Source organism: Magallana gigas, chromosome 2 (assembly GCF_963853765.1).
Source record: "Magallana gigas chromosome 2, xbMagGiga1.1, whole genome shotgun sequence".
Taxonomy (NCBI): Eukaryota; Metazoa; Mollusca; class Bivalvia; order Ostreida; family Ostreidae; genus Magallana; species Magallana gigas.
Genome location: NC_088854.1, coordinates 46,102,193 through 46,114,790, shown reverse-complemented (window position 1 = coordinate 46,114,790; position 12,598 = coordinate 46,102,193). Strand labels below are relative to the sequence as shown.

The window sequence follows — 12,598 nt, the reverse complement described above, 5'->3', positions numbered from 1 at the left end:
TGACCTCCGCAGAAGGATCAACAACCACCGCTCTACCATAAAGACCAAAAAAGTCAAGGAGCCCGTCGGAGAACATTTTAATACAAGTGGCCACAAATGGGAAGACATGACAGTATTGGTTATTGACCATAATCCTCATTGGACAGACGCGGAGAGGAAGAGCAAGGAAAAGTTCTGGATGCACAGACTCAAATCATTCAGACCTGATGGCATGAACAAACAAATGGACTTCACTAAAATGAACGTCTCATTGCCATACATCACCTGACACCCACATAGCAATTTCATGAAATCTGTCAACTGCGCCTCTTCCATTCATTTTTTAGTTTCTTTACTACCTTTTATTTGCAAATCATTTTTTTCAATTTTATTTATTTATTTTCATTGAATTTTATCTCTTTTTAATCAAAATTCGAGTCTATATCATAAGTGCCGTACGAGTTAACAACGGGGGTTCAAATTTTCATTAGATAACTCGGACGCCAATTTTAATTAGCTAATTAACTTAATCAGGCGTGAAGTTGGCAGTCGATTGATTACTTTAGAGCGATCGGCGACAGTAGCAACACCTTCTTTAAGAATGTGAACAAATGTTTATAATGTAGCTGTTCTTTTTTATAGTTTCTTAAGTAGTTTAGTAGTAGCTTTAGATTTTGTTTTCTTTGTTTTGTACTCATGTAATTTATTTTTTGGTCCTGAAGAAGGGACTGGTTGTCCCGAAAATTTGACAATTTCTATTGTTCGTGTCGTTAGCCAATTTTTAGTGCTTTTTATATATATATATATATATATATATATATATATATATATATATATATATATATATATATATATATATCTATATCGTACAGTTACGTAATAGTCATGCATGTCCGAATTTAGAAATGTCATTAATTTTATCATATGAATCTCTTTAATACTTCTTTCAACATAATCTCTTCCGGTATTGCCAAATGCGACTGAATTAAAAGAAAAAAAACTACATAACAAGTAGCTTCTGATTAAATATTATTTATTGATGTTTCTTTTGTCATTGATTCATCAATAAATTAACTGAATAATATATATTATAAACTTTAAATGATTTCAAAATGTTGAAATGCATATAAATTACACGTACATTGGTATATGACATGATTAATGAATTTGTAAATCTGAATCTGAACACATTCATGTAATTGCATGGCATGGAATGTAAAGAAAGATAGCCACAACCGTTAGAACTATGATCAACCAAGAAAGATAACTCAATGAAAGAATATTTCGGAATGAGCATTTGAAAACAACTCTCCACACCCATTGTATGTTTCACACTTAGTCTCTGGACTACAGAGATATAACAGTGACTAGGTATATTGCTAAACATATATAAATACTCAATACATTAAGGTAAAGTAATACATGTACACATAAAAGCTCCATACATTTTAACAAGTAGTAAAGTTTCTTGAATAACATTTTACCAATTATGAATCAATAAAGTTAAAAAATATACATTTTTAGGGGTCTACAAGATGAGAAATCACATTTAAAAAAATCAGCAATATTTCAGTTTTTACTGCACACAGATGTGGAATTTTTTAGAGATACAGCTAACTCACTTTTATCATATTTATCATATGTTCATGCTAGTTATTGAAAAGAACATGTAGATGTTCCATGTATTTAACAACAACATGCCAAGCAGGGAAAGAAATAAAGCTAGCATCAACTTATAATCAATTGTATTGATTATATTGTTAAAAAATTTTTAACAGAAATACATTGTCAGATACCTGTGATCTTCTTTTACATGATTCTACCGATGAGAGTGAAAATGGAAATGAAAACAATACACATGATGATCTCCTCTCGATTACACAGCTCATTCAATTGGACTTCTCTATTTTTTGCAGACTTAAAAAGCTGCCATATTGGAATGATCACATGGAGGGAATCTGGAATCATGAGTCCGATGTCACGGGCACTCTGGAAGTTTGTTCCTTTCCCCTGAAGGACATGACTGACAAATTGATCCAACCCGCTTACTAAGATATGCATCAGATTAATGCTTACAACGGCCAAAACTTTCCAAGACACCACCTCATTTTTGCGGTTACAAAGGTTCAACACAATGCAGGTGGCGATGATTTCCGTGACTGTGAACATGAAGTGATGTTTGAAGTAGTTGTAGAAGTCCTCGTTGTAGTAGCTGAAGTAGGACCACCAGGAGTAGTAGTGGGGATACAGGTTAATCAGGTAGAGGCAAAACATGCTGGTCCTCAGTTTCCTACGTCTCATCAATGGAATCAGGTATTTGATGCTCTCATAAGCCAGTAGAATGAACACAACAGTAAATATCCAGATACGAGACGTCTGCCAGGTAGCGTTGAAATAAACATGTTTGTATGGGGTAGCTCCTGGATTCTCATAGGAACCTAGGCAATTGAAAAAACAACTTTAGTCACCATTTTTAGTTTCAAGCTAAAATCACAATGGTTAAACATATAAATTAACATCACATATTCCATGATTAATGACTACAAACCTCTGAAGATGGTATCAAAGCATGTATTTGAACAGGTTCTTTTGTCAATGTATCCTTTCTGTGGAACCCATATTTTAGCATAAAATACTCCTAAAACCAAATAACACAGTGAATTAGTTTTTCAAAATAAAAAAAAATTCTATTTCTGTATATGGTATACATATGTTTAAAATATTTTTTTAAACTTCTCAAATAAGCCTGTTCTGAGTGTTTTATGTAATTATATTCCTGTTTTCATGATACAGTTTTTACCTAAAATAGAGAAAGTAGTTTAAATTCAATTTTTTGTCTTACCTATATGCAAAACTGGCAAAAGAGAAATGAGAACAGTAGCAACAATAAATGCAATGATCTTCTGTTTGTAGTTTGTGACAGATGGAGCACTGGCGTTATGGAGGGCTGTAAGACGACTCTCCAGGAATGTCTGAACGAAATTGTCCTTCACCATGGTCAACAAAGAACAGCTGAAACATAGATGGACATACATGTATATATCAAGTGTTTAGATATTTATCAATAGATCAGTATTTCTAGTCATTGCTGAATGATAAAGAACTAAAATATACATATTGACAATCATGTGTACTACAGTACCCATAACAAATAAATTACCTTCCAAATAAAGATAACTAATATCCTTCTTTCCGTCTTTCAAAATCTATGAAAATATGTCACTCCTACTATGCTTTTTTCGTTTATGATTTCAAAATTGATTTTACAGCAAATATTACCAATCAAATCTTGCCACGGGGCAAAAAGTAAACATAATGTGCATAGAAATAAGAGTAAAAACTAGACTTAATGGAGCGTGAATTATCACATAATTTCCAACTGATTTATTGTCTTGTCAATCACTGAAAGATTCTCGGCTGCTCGGTAACAAATATGTCAGTGAAGGAAACTGTTTTGAGCAAGTAAAACGAAAGCCGAAATTTGGCATTTAAACTATTATTTGATAAGCATTCTGTAAACTCGTAATCACCTATCTTCTTTTCAAGTTTAATCTTTAACGTTTTTCTTCCCACGTTATTTTCATTTCTCCTTCAAATCAAATTTCCTGTCATGAAATACATAGTTCGTGGTTAGAACAACACATTACAGATCAAAAGAAGAACATATTCAAATCAAACACTATAAAGATTAAGAATATGTTATGTGTAAAATTAGAATAATATTCGCAATAGGGTTGATCAACGTTCCGGATTGATAAAAGTGAATTTTGTTTCCTCAGTCATCATGAAAATGCTGTTGTGTAAAATTCATTTTAGCAGCTTTATTTCAAATAGGACGTGCGGGATTAAATAAAACTACAGTGACAAACAACCATACGATACTTTAAGTTATCATTTTGTATAAGTGACCTTTTTTGCAAATGACTTCTTTTATAACAAAAAATTAATTTTATTTTATTCGCATTTCTTTTTTTCTTTTAAGAAATTATTTTTTCGACTCGAATATGATTTTCATTTGCCGCATTTTTTTTTTTACCAGGCATTTATATTTAAAAAAAAATTATTATGTATCAACCTCCGCAAATTCCAATTTGTTGGTAAGCACAACTGATTTCCTGGTTTTATTTTCATAAGAATCATTTATATACTGTCATTACTATAGAATGAATAAGAGCTTAATTTCGTACATAACCAGAATTATTACATTTCAAACAATACTAAGGGCCCTTTTTTGAGCCACCTTTGCAAGGTGTTGTACCAAATCCTAGCATTGCCCATTAACTGTTTTGTTACGCCGGTGTGTAAAATACAGCAAAAACTTATGTATGAGAAATGTACGCGTTTCCTTTGCAGCAGCTGCGATTTTTCAAAACATCCTGCAACTTACGACCATACAAATTATATATCAGCCACCCAATTCCACTAGTACTACTGCTATCATGGGTTACATGTATCCATGGTTTATTGCCGACTTTTGACTGTTTATAGCAGTGGCGGATAACAACAACAATCAACAATGATTTACCGCAAGGCCTTCTATGGCCTATATTGTCATATACAGATTTTGAAATAACACCTCCGAACGCAGTACTTACAGCTCTAACAATTCTGAGGTCAAGACAACGAAGAACAGTTTAAAGAGATGAGGCAATTGTTATTAGTTGCTATGTATTCCCACAAATATTGAAGATTATGCACCAGATTCTCTGAGTATAAGAATTCGATCGCAAATCTTAGGGGAAGTTCGGAATTTGGTTGGAAAGGGCAAATGCACCCGACAATCATTTAACCCGACACGTGGAAAACTATGTCCATTGATTATTAATTTTTGAAGGAGGCATGGATTAGAATTTCAAACAATATGTGGTTACGGTGTTTTTTGTAACATCAAAAGCTCTAAAAAATTTAACATCATTTGACAATCTTTCCGGACCAGCGAGAATTTAAACAATTAATTAAAGACCAATCAAATTCATCGCCAAGTCTTTAAATCAGATAAAACTACATTAAAGCCCTTTGTTTTGTCCCTTGGTATGAAATTGTCATTAAATAACACATAACCATGGCATAATGGTGTCAAGCAAGATACCAAGTACCAGTTGTCCCACGTCCTTCAATGCAATTTCTCGGTGCTTTATAATAACTGGAACACCGAAGTGATGTGCTAGATTCAGTTTTAATATCACAAGACGAAAAATGCCTTAAAAGAGGATGGGATCTGGTACTTCTAAATCTTCAAAATCACCACATCCAGACGAAACTATCCAAGACGAAGTAAGTCTATTCACTGTTAATAGAGAGAATTTTATTAGTGGATGCGTTAATTGTCTGTCATTTACAGCTGTCATCGGGTATTTTTGTGTGTAAAACAAGAGCACTTTGAATACGGTAAACAAATTCAGTTTTAATCACGATACATTTTTTTACAGATTGAAAACTCCCCAACAGTGCAGGAAGATTCTTATGATGAATTTCAAAACAATAATTACGATAAATTTACTTTTGTGACCGAAAATTCAACCGAATTTTTTCGAGGATTAACGAACTCGGATTTTTACAATGTTGCGCCGCCAAATACGATCTTCAACGATGAGGATGTGCCGGACGAACAGCCCAAAATAAGGATAGATCTTTTGCCAGTAGAGGAAGAAGATTCAACCGGCGAGGAAGAGGGTTTGGAAAATGCCAATGTGGAAGAAAAAGACAAGGAAGAGATTGTGGAAGAACAAGAATCGGTAGTCGTGGAGGAACCAATAAATGATGACATAAACAATGAAGTGGTTGAAGACGATCAAGAAAGGAATGTTCCACAAGAGAGCAGTGGAGCAAACACAGAGAATGAACCAATAGAGACACGCGTAGAGGACGAAACGATAAATGAAAGAAACGGCACAGGCGCAGAGAATCAACAACTACTACAAACAAAACAATCACAAGTGGAGGAGGAAGAACAACCGCCCGAGGATGAAGAAGAAGATGAGCCGCCACAAGAAACTGCGAGGAAAAATACACCAAGAACTGTTCGAGACATTGTGTTTGATGAATCGGCCCCCATCGATGACATTCCACCAAAACAACCGCAGGTTGACGCGGTAGCATACGTAGAGGAACACGACGAAGATGACGAGAAATTTGACTTGACCCTGTCTGAAGATCTCTCTGCTTACTTCAAAGCACCTTACGATCCTCTTGTCTTTGATTTCAGTCTTGCGGATGCAAATTTAAAACCAATTAGAGAGTTTGTGAAAAAGTGGGGCTTTTTCAAAACGGTACCCACTCCTGATATTCTGCATAGAGCGCAGATGGGCGTACGACATTTCAATGTACCGGCCCCGAGGACCGAGCGAGGATACCCTCTCCCGTTCCCAATTTTCATGCCAAAACCTCCTGATATGAAATCTTTTCAGTCAATTGAAGAAACTTTGAATCTTAAGGTAAAATTTTCGATCTTTAACGCATTCAATTCTAAATGTTTGCACAAATGTATAATTAATTTTACATTACATTAAAATATTAAAACTTAAATTGTAATTCAGTTTGTAATTTAGATTTTTTTTATTTGCAATTTATAAATTTTCACATAGACATTCATACACACACTCATACAATCTCAACAAGAATATACAATAAATAGCTTGAGGAATATAGTTGATACAACGTACAGAAAAGAAAGTATACGAGTCTACTCTTGAAAAATATTTCTCCACAAAGTCCATCTTTTGTCATATATTTTCATTTCAGAATTTTTATAAGATATACATTTTTCAATTTCATATTTCACTTTTAAGTAACATAATAAACCAGATAAACATGGAAGTTTGTTTTGTTTAGAACAATAAAAAATGAATAGTTTTCCATAAAAATAAGGAAATTCACAACCATGTTTGTATCTAGAAGAGGACAATTTCCAAAAATGACATTTGATATATTGAACCAACTCTTTCTGAAGTAGTATTATAAATGTGAATACTAAACTGATTCCACATGGCTAATGAATGGGAACAACTAACAAAAATATGCTCAATAGTTTCAGTAGAATTCCCACAGAATGTGCAATCATCGTTATCAGTAGCTTTTATCTTCTTCAGATAATTTTTAACTGGGAGAATTCTGTGTAAAATCCTATACTGGAACCATTGAGCAGCAGAATCTTTGGTCACATCAAACATATTTTGAATACAACTTTGGTGGTTTTTTCTAAATAACCATTAAGTAACATTTCAGAGTTCCATCTGACAACAGAAGGTGGAGTTTTGTCTTTAGTGTTAATATTTTTATAAATAATATTGGTACATTTTTTTATAAAAGAACAATGGCTCATAATACAATGGTATAACTGGACCAATAGTATAACAATACATTTCTTTGGTGAAACTAAAAAGTCTTAAAAACTTTGCAATGGCACTTATAATGCTATTATATTGCATTGTACATACATGACTAATGTTAAATTTGTTTTCAAACATTTAGATTTTGTCATACATAATTTAAAAAAATGTTTTTTTTTCAATAATAATCACGGATTTTCCAGGTTTATCCATACTTTTATTGTTATACCGAGTTTCAAGAACCAAAATTAATTTGTATATATCTTTTTCTTTTACATGTATATTGTTGCATCTTTTCTTTTTAAAATCTTACAGAAAGCAAAGAGCTTCAACGATTTCATCAAGTTCATCAGGCACATGAAAAGTGTGGTTGACGATGATGAACTGAGAGTTCGAATTACCATGAAGTGGATGTCACAACATTCTCACAAGATTCCACCATTAGACCAAGGCGATAAATCTGAGTTTGCTGGTTATGCACAAGTTCATCTTTTCTACAAATTTTGCGGGTAAGGAATATAAGTATCACTTAAACAAATGAACTTGAATTTTGCATGTAATCGTAAACATCATACTAAGAATTCGTTTAATTTGAACATTTGATATGGACATAAAAATGCATTTTTCTTTTCTTGTTTCAGAATGTTGAATATTGAGTGCGCGGTCATTGAGGGCAGAAGGAGGATATACAGCAGGGACCCAAGTCCAAGTCCGGGAAAGCGAGCAGTCAAGGCGGTCTGGTGTGCAGTTATGATACAAGGGAAATGGCGATTTGTGGACCCTAGTTTGCCAGGGTTAAAAGACATGAAGAAAATGAACGACGAGAAAACGGAACCGGAATCAGAAACGGCCTGGATGAAGGCCATGAGAGGCAAGATTGGCGAGTTCTACAGTCTTCCAGACCCCTCCCACTTCGTCTATACCCATCTTCCGGACATTGAGTACTGGCAGTTGCTCTGTAGACCCGTCCAGGAATCCGAGTGGTACGATATGGCCTGTGTGTCGCCCTTTTTCTTCCACCACGGATTTGACTTGCAGTCTAAAGTTGCGTACAACGTGAAATGTAACGGTAGTCACTTGATAATTACGTTTACGTACCCGGCCGATGCAATGTATGTTTTTACGACATCCATTGTTAATCAAAATCCTCCCAAGAAAAAGAAGGAAATCAAGAACTACCGTCATCCTTATGTGAGCATTGAATCCGATTTTGAAGGGAAAACTGTTTCAATCGAGGTTTTCGCAATGCAGAAGGGTACATACTTTCTTCATGTATTCTTCAGGGATTTGAGTTGCGAATGCCGTGACTACCTTTTCTTGTGTACATATTTTCTTGAATTTATTAAACCAAACGTGGACATATTTGGTGCGTTTCTTGCGAATAATCGTCAGCAATGGGGGCCTGCAGATGACACTCTAGATGCAGGGGTTATTCCACTTACGCATGTTACCAACGAAATTGAGTGCTTCAAGGATATTTTGGATATAGAGTTCGATTTGCAGAATGACTTAACTTTTCATTGTTCTTTTACCGACAGAGAAGGGACTGATCTCTCTCGCCATGTCATGTACTGGGTGTTTGGGAAAAAGTTGCATATCAAGGTTACCTGTCCTGGTTTTCAGAAATGTGCTCTGGAAATAAGCATCAAAGACGAAAACGATGGTTCCTTGAAAACAATTTGTAACTATCGAGTTTATTTTAGCTCTAGCTGCAACTTAAAACCAATCATGGGATTTCCTGCAAGCATGACCAGACTAGGTCTTACCGAAGATGGCGAGCAGCTCAAGTTACACCCTCTCTTTCCAAACCCGTATTCAATTACAATGTCGGAAGAAACTACATTGGAGTTTAGGACTGAGTATTTCAAATCGGTAATATATCCATCATTAAAGTTCATTTCAGATAAACTGTACAACACAGATTCGTTCATGACGTGGTTCTTTGACGAAGAGGAAGAAAAATTGTCCTTGTGCATCAACCCTGTGAGACATGGATTGTATCTTTTGACAGTTCAGAACAAGCTTAGCGTAAATGTGGTTGAAAGTACTCCACTATATTTCGGTTTCATTAATGTGGATATTCCCTCAAACCAATGGTCCCCGTACCCTGATCGTTCCATAGATGCTCAGAAGCTGGTTAAAATACAGGAACCAAGAACGGGATATTTGCGTGCAAAGCAAGAATATCTTTTTTCATACAAGATTTATGACGAAGTGCATGATGTTGCCATTTTGACCAGCAAAGGTTGGTCCCACCTTAAACACGAGCCTCCACACGAATGGTCTGGCAAAGTCACAACGGGACCAAAGGACACCGACGTCGTTTTGAATGCGAGATTTGAAGTCGGCTCCGAAAAATTCACAAAGCTGTTGACTTATAAGGTATGCAAGTCCGATAAAGTTCCTGGAAATTAATTCTAAACATTCTTTAGGTATTTTGGAGATATCTGATGTCAAAACAATGAGATGAGAAATGAATGCGTTTTCATACAAAAGGTAAATGGTAAAATTTTATTCTAATATTGAAATGATTTTTTTTGTTCTATTGTAGGCCATAGCCTCCGATGAATACGAAGGCCGAAACAGACGCCAAGATCAAGTGAGAACTCAGAGAATGCTTGCATTTGCTCAAGATGAAAAGCCCAAGCCAGCCAACAAACTTTCTGAAATGGCTGAGAAACATAGGAAAGAAATGAAAGCAAAGGCTAAACAGTCCCTTAAGCCTAGACGCGTCGAGCAAGAAGAATCGAACTCTGATACAGAGGAAAATACAGAAAAGAACCAAAATAGTGCTAAGAACAAACAAGAGTTAAACACCGGTGCACGTGCCAAGAGAAAGGGTGGATGGGGTACAGTGAAAAAGGAACTGATATCTAAAGGAAAAGATGAGAAAACTTCAGAAGAGTCAGATACCGCCCAAGACAAGAAAGTTGGATGGGATTTTGTCAAAAAAGAAATAATGTCCAAAATTAAAGATGAGCGCAGTGAAGAAGAGTTAGATATCGCACACGCCAAGAAAACCGGTGGATGGGCGGCTATTAAGAGAGATATGATAGCCAAAAAAGATGAAAAAAGAAAACCCTATAGAGGCTGGTATGCAAATAGAGCCAGAAAACCGTCTGACGAAGATTCGAAATCTGTGAATAGTAGTTCAAATTCTGTAGATCATGGTAAACAGACTCGACCAAGTAGTGAAAAGGTTGACAAATCCATCCCTGACAACAAAGAGTCCAAAGAAAGAAAAGAAGCAAAAGAATCGACGGGTAGCGAAACGAGAGGGAAGAACAGTACTAGTAGAAATTCAAAACGAGAAACGCCTAGAGAATTCACACCGCGTGGACCGAATAATGAGTCCACCAAAGACGAAACGGATAAGGTAAGTGAAAATTCAGCTTCTGACAGCTCCAACCTTAAAGACAAAATTTCTAATGAAGGTTCTGATTCCGCAATAGACGATGAGAAAGAATCGAACAACGAAGCAGACGAAGCCAATGACTCGCTGAATACACGCACTCCTGTGACGGATGATTCCGACTTTGACAGCAGTGAAGAAGAGACAGTTATAGAGATCCCTGAGCCAGAAACCTTAAGTCCATCGACATACAGTAGACTAAGAGCGAAAAGAAATACATTTGTTATAAAACGTTCGGGTAAAGTGGCTTTCTCTACTCCTGCCGGGATGTTAGCCACTCCGAGAGCCAGACGCACCTGATCACTGACCAGCACTTGCGTTTGTTATTTGTAACAAACTTTCAAGAAATGCCATACAGCGAAATATTGATACGAAAATACCGGTGTTTTCATGTTTATGGTTGAACAAACAGACTGAACACCTAATTTAAAAAAAATAACATTTTATTAAAATACATCAACACATTTTATGAATACATATGAATTAGCTACTTAACCGTGATTCTTACTCCTTCCAGTTATAGATGTATACAATGTACGTTCTGACAGTACCAATCAGAATTGTCCATTATTTATGTAAAGAAACATTCCATATTGGTATTGAAATTTAAATTAAACACAATGTCAGTCCAAGTTTTCATAAGCAACAGTTGAATGTTGATTTGATATTATACAACTCTTTTCGTAATCAAACATTTCTGTATTATTGTTATCAGACGAAGGAGTGGCTGTACATTGTTTGTTCCAAAAACACACACGCCCTTCTACATTGAATATTACTTGTCCGCATCATTTGAGGATTTACTCCTTGCACGAATTTCATTTTGTTGTGGAATAAATTATGAAACAACTCTGTCTTATTCGTCTTAAAAACATGAAGATTCTTCCAGAAAGTTCTTTTATATAGGTATGGAGACTGAAATATGTAACAGTCTGTATTATAAATTTTAAAACACGTAGATTTTTCCACGACTGTTATATAGGTATGGGAGACTGGAAACTTCCACAAGGCGAGTATAACACTGTATCCACCAGAGAGCTCTTGTAGTCTTCCCAGTCCAGTTTGTTTTGAAAGTTTTCTTGGAGTTTCTGTTCACGTGGATAAGCACGAATAGATTCGCGCAAATTATTGCGTACAGTTTCATTGATGTATTTAAGGAACACTTTCTTCGAAAGCATGACGACTTCGGCTCCTTTGCTGACCTTGAAAAACATTAAAGTATTTTGTTATATATATAATAATTTCCTGCAAACGTTTGATTCTGAGGGTTTCATCAGTATTCAATATAAGCAGCATTGTTCAGGGAATTGAATGTTGTCCTAAGCAACAAAATTAAATGTTTAACAAAGTGTATATAAATTTTAACAATGTGTTTCGGTAAAGCGATTGTCCACGAATATCATCAAAACTGTGTTTTAAAGAGTCAACGAAAATTGAAAGTCACGAAAATTGATCGAAAAACCCCACAGTATAAGACTTAATTCTAAGATATGCTGTTTTAAATTTAACGTACAAGGCACGTGGTGGGAGATTCGTTGAGCATGTCGTCCAGGTCTTCACTGCCCCATCCTGTCAAAGTATCCAAACCCTGCAACAAAAACCTCCGCAATTCATACAACGTGAAATTGATCAGAGTCAAATTGCCAAATCCGATTCTGGATATGAAGATATTTCTTGTTCATCATTCATATATATACTACAAGCAGTCATGTTACAACGCGCTTTGACAAATTACGCACTCTGATAAAAAAAACATTCAAATGCATTAACCTGGTCCAGAATTTGAAAATGGGTGCATAAGGCGTGTAAAATGCCTAAACAAGGACGGATAAGATACTTAAAAATTTAATCATCAACAAATCTTATAACTTTTAAAAAG

The 12,598-nt window shown here is 35.3% G+C and overlaps 3 protein-coding genes across 6 annotated transcripts in view; 1 reads left to right on the top strand and 2 right to left on the bottom strand.

The window, feature by feature from the left end:
• Window positions 1-995: 995 nt before the first annotated feature.
• LOC105321561 (uncharacterized) lies at window positions 996-3,664 on the bottom strand. Of its 2 annotated transcripts, none has more exons than XM_066076846.1 (4): window positions 3,510-3,664; window positions 2,822-2,991; window positions 2,528-2,617; window positions 996-2,417 (listed from the first exon to the last, which is right to left on the bottom strand). In XM_066076846.1, the coding sequence occupies exons 2-4, from the start codon at window positions 2,973-2,975 to the stop codon at window positions 1,789-1,791; spliced, it is 873 nt and encodes a 290-aa protein (XP_065932918.1). In that variant the 5' UTR covers window positions 2,976-2,991; window positions 3,510-3,664; the 3' UTR covers window positions 996-1,788. The 2 variants fall into 2 exon arrangements, with proteins under 2 accessions (XP_065932918.1, XP_011418197.3); XM_011419895.4 differs by lacking the exon at window positions 3,510-3,664 and adding an exon at window positions 3,140-3,463.
• Window positions 3,665-4,986: 1,322 nt separating this feature from the next.
• LOC105321564 (uncharacterized) lies at window positions 4,987-11,402 on the top strand. Of its 2 annotated transcripts, XM_011419901.4 has the most exons (6): window positions 4,987-5,253; window positions 5,409-6,413; window positions 7,623-7,816; window positions 7,949-9,689; window positions 9,859-10,683; window positions 10,760-10,952. In XM_011419901.4, the coding sequence occupies exons 1-6, from the start codon at window positions 5,191-5,193 to the stop codon at window positions 10,808-10,810; spliced, it is 3,879 nt and encodes a 1,292-aa protein (XP_011418203.3). In that variant the 5' UTR covers window positions 4,987-5,190; the 3' UTR covers window positions 10,811-10,952. The 2 variants fall into 2 exon arrangements, with proteins under 2 accessions (XP_011418203.3, XP_011418201.3); XM_011419899.4 differs by having other exon boundaries at window positions 9,859-11,402.
• The window catches only part of LOC105321563 (uncharacterized), a 10,291-nt gene continuing 8,837 nt past the window's right edge, over window positions 11,145-12,598 (bottom strand). For both annotated transcript variants that reach the window (XM_011419897.4, XM_034445534.2), the window contains 2 exons: window positions 12,233-12,307; window positions 11,145-11,921 (listed from right to left, as the gene is read on the bottom strand). In XM_011419897.4, the coding sequence (XP_011418199.3) occupies window positions 11,694-11,921; window positions 12,233-12,307 (303 nt within the window). In that variant the 3' untranslated portion in view covers window positions 11,145-11,693. The remainder of the gene's footprint in view (window positions 11,922-12,232; window positions 12,308-12,598) is intronic.

What these genes read in the sequence shown, in the direction of transcription:
- LOC105321561 (XM_066076846.1), bottom strand. Translation starts at nt 2,975, where the DNA reads ATGGTGAAGGACAATTTCGTTCAGACATTCCTGGAGAGTCGTCTTACA. An exon ending in TTTGCCAGTTTTGCATATAG is followed by an intron (nt 2,618 to 2,821) that starts GTAAGACAAAAA and finishes ATTTGGTTTTAG; the next exon opens with GAGTATTTTATGCTAAAATA. An exon ending in CTTTGATACCATCTTCAGAG is followed by an intron (nt 2,418 to 2,527) that starts GTTTGTAGTCAT and finishes TCAATTGCCTAG; the next exon opens with GTTCCTATGAGAATCCAGGA.
- LOC105321564 (XM_011419899.4), top strand. Translation starts at nt 5,191, where the DNA reads ATGGGATCTGGTACTTCTAAATCTTCAAAATCACCACATCCAGACGAA. An exon ending in AAGAAACTTTGAATCTTAAG is followed by an intron (nt 6,414 to 7,622) that starts GTAAAATTTTCG and finishes AAAATCTTACAG; the next exon opens with AAAGCAAAGAGCTTCAACGA. An exon ending in CAAAGCTGTTGACTTATAAG is followed by an intron (nt 9,690 to 9,858) that starts GTATGCAAGTCC and finishes GTTCTATTGTAG; the next exon opens with GCCATAGCCTCCGATGAATA.